The sequence below is a fragment of the Anabas testudineus genome, chromosome 6 (assembly GCF_900324465.2).
Source record: "Anabas testudineus chromosome 6, fAnaTes1.2, whole genome shotgun sequence".
NCBI lineage: Eukaryota > Metazoa > Chordata > Actinopteri > Anabantiformes > Anabantidae > Anabas > Anabas testudineus.
The window spans coordinates 17529183-17536336 of NC_046615.1; the positions used below are offsets into that span (position 1 = coordinate 17529183).

General features: G+C 40.1%; 1 protein-coding gene across 1 annotated transcript in view; it reads right to left on the minus strand.

The window, feature by feature from the left end:
• LOC113166139 (A disintegrin and metalloproteinase with thrombospondin motifs 20) overlaps positions 1-1542 on the minus strand; it is a 65228-nt gene extending 63686 nt beyond the window's left edge. The window contains exons 1-2 of the mRNA XM_026366105.2: positions 1183-1542; positions 721-1082 (exon numbers count right to left, since the gene is read on the minus strand). Coding sequence (XP_026221890.1) covers positions 721-1082; positions 1183-1273 — 453 coding nt within the window. The 5' untranslated portion in view covers positions 1274-1542. The remainder of the gene's footprint in view (positions 1-720; positions 1083-1182) is intronic.
• Positions 1543-7154: the final 5612 nt, after the last annotated feature.

The following is a 7154-nucleotide window of genomic DNA, read 5'->3' on the forward strand; positions in this document are numbered from 1 at the left end:
CTCATGTAGCACAAGTGGGCTGTTAACTCATTATTATCTAATAACTCCATTACAGCCCCATTAGAAGACATGATAAGAGGTAACAACAAAGCAGGCAGTTGCTTTACTTTCACTAACAGCATATATGATGATTAGTTCTCCATGTACCTATTACTTTAAGTCCCATAACAAGTTATCTGAATCCATACCCACCAACCTACACTTCCTAACACAAATATCTTCATTTTTACAAAGCAGAAAAAGTATTAAGCATTATTTCTGTTGTAGCAGTAAAAACACCAAATAACTGCACAGAGATTCTAGTATTTCCTGTGGGTACTTGTCTGTGTAGGAAAAATGTGTCTTTCTGTTTGTCCCCAATTCTCATTGGGTCTGTCACATAAAACCAACCCAAGCTGGAGCTGAGCAAAGATTTGTTTTGTGCTCAGTTGCTCAGTTGAGGATGCTTATTGTCACGTCAAGCCCAGCCTACCACAGCAACCTGATGACCTGACTGCACTGTATGATGCATGCATCGCGGCTCTGCACCTCAGTGACACTAGTCCAGCAACACTTGCTCCTCTCACACTCCTACACACTTCACTTCAGCTGAGAGTCATGGAGGTATGCATGGATGGAAGCCACTGAAACGGGGGAAAGCGTGGAGGTACGGTGCGTATCGCTGGATTAAAGCGTGTGAAAAATGTTTCTCCACAAGTGCAGTGCAGAGTCAATACTCACAAGGCCGGTGCACAGGCTGAAGACCGCAGGGTATTCGCTCTTGGCGTTGACGTGTCCACGGAAAAAGCAGTGGCGCATATCGCTCGGGTCGTGCAAGTGGGACACCGAGTCGTTGCTCTGTTCCGCTCCCAAGTGTGTCACTGTGTAAGATGGGGCGATGAAGCCGGAGTCGGCGGTCAGATTGAGATGAAAGCGTTCCCCGAAAGCATCAATCCTGTAGTGAAGCCGCAAGCCCGACAGGTCATCATTTAAACTTCTCCGTCTCCTTCTGTAGTGCAGTTCATGTGGAAACGATTCTCCGAAGTCATTCACACGGACCGGGGTGATGATTTCGTATGATGACAGCTGCTTGATGAAGCTTTCTGCAAAAAAATAAAAAATAAAAATACCATGCATCACACTCAAATACAACAGACAACTGTGAAAACACCTTTAAACTCATACATCAAAACAAAACGCTACCTTGTTTCGGATGCAATCGATATTGCAAAGTTCCCTGGACAAAAGCTGACAGATGACACATCAGTGCAACCAGCCAAATTGCAAACTGCATGATTTCCTCAGCGAACAAACCCCAGGCTGTCGTCTCCAAGCACAGTACCCTCTGGCTCTCCCGAGCGGCTCCCCTCTCCCTCTCCTTTTCCCCGGCTTGTCAACAGCAACAGGTCGTGGGATCCGCGGAGGCTCTCTGCAGCGCAAGTCTTGCAAAGTGCACTGGCCTCATCGCATTGCTAAACATGCATCCACTACCCTCTATGAACGCGAACTATTTATGACACATTCATCCCCCAGACAAAACGTAGCTGCCCCGTGGAAACTAGAAGTCTCTGCAGAGAGGAGGAATCAGTGCCAAGTGCGCTTTCCCTTAACCATCCCTACAACACCCCGTGCACCCTAAGCACTCATCAAACGCGAAGCAACGCCCCTTCTGGCTCCAGATCCAATGGTGAGTGCGCCTCAACCACAACACATGGGACAAGCTTCAGTGCTGCAAGTCTTTCAAATCACCCACAGTATCAGTCATGATGTGAACCCCAAGAAGAACAACAAAACCATTTTAAATTCAGGGCTTTAGGTTCTAGGTCCTCAACCACGTTTGGTGTCACACAGGTGCTTATTATTTCAAAAACAATATTTCATTGTTAAGTTATTAGTGTGGAGACTTGTGATGTGCCTGAGGATGTCAAATACAATGCATCGTTTACAATTTGTGGAGTCTGACATATAGATGGAGGGACTGAAATCTTGGTGCCATGGTCATTATTTAAGAAATTAAACTTATTATTTCTATTAGTATGGGTTAAATTACCAGAGCATATATATATACAGCTTCTTCCATTCTACCTTGAACTGGTCTCTATAATAGTCTCACTATTGGCTGCACAAATGAGGCCTAAATTTAATAGCATTCAACAGTGTTAGATTAGGTATACTGACAACATTATAGGACTATTCTTTAGCCCTATGTAGAGCGTGTATTATAGGTTTCATTAAAAATTATATTTTATTGAATTCCACTTTTATAAATGTGTCCACCGTAGTATGTGATTATAACTCGTGGGAAAATTTTATGCAATCAAAGCACAAAATAATTAGCAAAGAGAGCATTAAAAGCCATTCTTCACTGTCATCTATTGGAGGACATGGACTTCCTTGGCCATGATGTGGTCAGCTTCTCGTTAATCATTTGGGCACATAAAGTCTTACAAAAAGTTGACGGACGTGTGAAAGAAGTCTTGTTTTACATGTCCTTTGAGAACTAATGTCACAGCATTGTGAGTAATTAGACTCGGTGGGCTCACCGGAAACACTTTTTGATCCTGTAGGCTCTTTCTTAGACACAAAACATCTAGTCTCCAAGTCATGGCTATTACTTTTTAAAAGTCTCTCTCTCTCCCTCCTCCCTCTCTGGCTTTCTCTAGCTTTCTCTCTGGTTTCAAATTTAGGCTATCAAGTTTCCTTTAATATTTTATGCCCAAATATTTCAAATGGATGAAGTCTGTTTAGAGATCAGAACGTCTTCATTATGATAAATAGACCACCTATCTAAATGTGTACACATCTGCTACAGCAGACATCTGGAAACCAACTTGCTAATAAAATAACATCAACCAAAGGTTCCCGCATTCCACTTTATTATAGTTTACAGCATTTACAAACCGGTGGATGCATGTGTAGACTTGGGTTCAAGCCTGGTTTTACAAGATTAATCTGAATTTCAGAGCTTTCAGGATAAAGTTTTTGTTATTTTAAACAAAACCTCTCCAATGTTACTCCCCTGATGCGTTATTCAAAGACTTGCCAAACCTCCTGTAATGCTATTCATCCCACTAACCCACTGTCACTTTTCTTTTAACAACAACATGTACGTAGAATGAGAATGTGCAAAACAGTTGACAGGAGCAGAAAACAGCTGACAAAAAGACATTTACACATGGCTTATAAAAAAGATATAAAGAAAAAAGCAAAGGCTACTAAATAACTAAGATTGTCTGATAGATCTGTAGGTATGTTCAAAATATAATCATTTCTACAGCCAGAAAAAATATTATATTAAAGATCCTGTTTTATGAGAGTGGGGAGAAAAAGCATTCTGAAAATCAAGATACATTTTTAAGGGAGTAAAAATAATGGGAAACCCCAGATGTTCAGTTTTCTCACACTATAGCAACCACTGTAGGGATGTTACCTATTGGACCCTCTGCTATACACATGTGCCAAGGCCTGTAGCTATCACTTTAACTTCACTTCACCCAGCCAGCCAGCCATTAACTGGCTTTTGTCACCTACGGCACATTTTAAAGTTACCCATATGACTGCACTGAATAGCTTATTTAGTGTAAGTGTAGCTTGCCACATACTCATTAATTTTTCACAGATGCCTCAGTTAATGGATGAAACATCCTCAATTCATGCCAGATGTACCTAGTCGGTGCTCTGATGAGTCAGTTTCTGCTTTAGGCCTCTATAAATTTTGGAATCTGGAGTGTACTGACACTGCAGTGCAATAAGTCCAATTCATCTTGATTATATGGATCCATGGCCGTACAGAGCACTGCCATTTATCAGTCCCCACAAAGTTAGTGATGCTTCCACTTATTATGTACCCAAAACAGCACATCAGGAAGTTATGTGTTTTAGAGGCCCTATTTGTGCACATAATAAGGCCATTGCTTCACACATCAGATGACAGTGTCTGAAAAAGTGCTGGTCAAGGCTTTTTTGGTTTCCTCATGTTATCCATCTCATTGTCTGAAACAAGCAATTAAATATCTTGGAATGGCCCTGCGTCTTGCTTGACCCTTGGCCCCAGCTGACACTGTGGGGTCAAGGGAAAGAGGTGGATGAGGTTTGGTCAAATGACTAATAAAACAGGACATGGATCTTTAAAATCTATGCACTGAGCATCATTGCACTATGTATATTTGTCAGTTGCTTGCTGTTGTTTTTCTTTTCTCTCTCCACTTTCCACTCACCTCAATATATCTAGAATTACATGATATCTATGTAATTATATGCATCTTGAGACAATTGAATTGTTGCTATATAAATAAACTGAACTAAATAAATAACTGGTTCATCCCCATTTTTTGCTGCATGGACATTTTCAATACAAATGCACTGTATTTAAAACACTTCAAGTGTTCAACATTTTGTTATGATATTATATTTATTCTGCCATGATAGCAAAAGACTGCTGTCACTACATTTATTTACATCTTACAACAATTTTACTTTTCAATTTTATTAACAGAAATGTATAAAATATAACCTAAATCGACAAAGGCGTGAAAGAAGTTGTCTGACTCATTTAAGTACAACTGATAGAAATGCATTATGTAATAGTAAATATGTTTTTCATTACAAAGTATAATTGGTAATGTAATATAAAAACCAGAAGGCTCCTTCAAACATGTTTCTCTGTACTGTGAGAAGTGCCACTCACTGTAGACTGTAACTGGAGGCAGCAGTGGAAGATCATACACTTACAGGTCAGGTGATTTATCATCTAGGTTTCAAAGCCCCCTCCTTGTGCTTTACCCCAAACCTGCGCAAAGCTCAGGTCTGAGAGCTCAAACAGAGCCACTCTCCCTCTCATGGTTCAATTGGTTTGAACTCCCCAGTCATAACAGTGATCTATACCTCCTGACATACATCAGGGCCTTGCCTTTACCAGCCACTCCTTGCAGTGTTGCAATCTCCACTTTCTTTGACAAATATCTGCACATGTAAGAGGCCTCCTGGGCAAAGATTGTTAAATGGCCTTGGAGAATGATTCCTTACCGGTGGGTAACCAAAAACTGCACTACATCACTGCACATTGTTGTAGTGTAGTGTGCTTGACAGCGATATCATCATGACAATCGATAGAGCTAAGTGAAACACTAATAGAGCATTACAAACGTGTGTTGTGCTGCATAAAGATACTCATATTGGACACTGATGTCGTTTGCTGTACTATAATCTACATGGTGCAATGACTTCAAGTCACCTGAGGATAAATGAAAAAGTCACTGGTGTGTAAATAGCAGGTTACTGTGTCACCGAAGGAGTTACCATAACATACTAGCCACACCTCCCCTTTCTGTCCTATCTCTGTTCCCACCCTCCCCCGTCTCTGACCGTTCAGGTGGTTCTCATGGTGCAGTGATCAAGGAGCTCGGCCACCTGAGACTTGTGTTGGCTTGCACTGCAGATTAAGGCACCCCCTAAAGAGGCTTCCGCCCCCCCATTGCCGCAACGAAGCTTCATAAGCCGCTGAATTCCAAGTGCCCTTTAAACACAGTGATCTGTCAACCTCTTTCCTGCTCCCATTGAGTGAGGCATTGTCTGTCTTAGCCCTGCAGACAGCTGTAAAACAATGTCAAAGCTCGACTCTCTCACCACCCTCCTGAGCACTGTCTCATTGATAAGCATCATATTATGGCCAAGTAATGAAAAAACGGTTGGCAGAAAAGAAAGATTGGTTCTTGCTGAAAGAAATGAAACAAAGAGGTTTTTAATTTTACATTGTGATAAATGTGGTAAACACAGTTGTGTAAATAAATGATGAGGTCTTCCTGTTTTTACAAATACAGATCCTGTATTTTGACATCTTTTTTCTCATGGATCAGTGTTTATTATTGTACCATTGAGGACATTGCATCACAAGAAACAGCAAAGAAGGGCTGCAGAAAGCACAATCAACTTTATTTTTCAGTATAGACCACAGAAGTGTGTGCTTTCCAAAGAACAAATGAGAAACATATTTGGAACTAAATGATGTGTAAAGCGCCACTAACATCCTAAATAGGTTCCTGATGTATCTGATCTTTGAGTTTATATAAAGCAAACACAGCACCTTCTTAATGAGTAGTTTGTGATTCTGAATTAAAATTCCATATGTCACACAAACACATTTAACACATTGTTGTGTTTTAAGTTTACAAAAGTGTTATATTAGCTTGCTAGAGCGTCTACTGTGTTAACTACTGTAGCTAGTGGCCACATCTGTTCAAATCAAAAAATTAAATCAAATGCCAAAAATATGCAAATAATTTGATCCATTTGTTACACTCTTGGAAAAAGTATGTGAACCCTTGACATAAACATCTCAAAAAAGCTAATTGGATTTAGATGTTAGCATAAGTTAAGAAAATTAGTGGCCAAAGATTTAAAGGTATCATTGGAACTGGCTAACACCTGTGTTCAGTAGTCTACAGTATGCGAAACATACATTGAACAAGCAGGGTGTCTATCACAGGACACCATGAAAGAAGCTGCTGCTTACTAAAAAGAACATTTCTGCACGCATGAAGTTTGTCAAAGAGCACATTGACACTCCACAGAAGTATTGGCATTTAAAATGAGAGACATTACACAGATTTTGAAAAGAACACAACAATTACCATGCCTGATATTCATTTGATTTTGGTGCTTTCAAATAGTGTCATATACATAACAGGTGTAAGGACAAATGCAGCAACAATGAAATGAATGTATGTCTGCTTGCCTCTCTCTGCTAAGAAAATATCAGGACCTGCAGTAGAGAAACAGTCTATTGCTATGCAAATCATGTCCTGCTTCATCCCATATACATATATATATGAAAATGATGAATGTCACCTACTGTATTTTAACTCAGATATTTACATTACAGTAAATGATCGTGTCAGTGAGTTAGGCTATTCGCTTAGAATTGTGTTTACATTCTCTTTTAATTAGAGGTAACTGATCTATGAGGTACTGGCTGCATAAATATGTAGGTCTATGTAAAATAATGAGCCAAAGTGGCAATCCAGTTACCTCTTTACTTTGTTTTTAATATACTTTATTTATGCCCAAGGAGAAATTGTTGTGGACATGTGCCACATTTAAGGCTCAGAGTTTGGGGTTCAGCATCTTGTCCAGGGACACTTGTGGATGACGTGACCAGGAATGAACTCAACCACTGC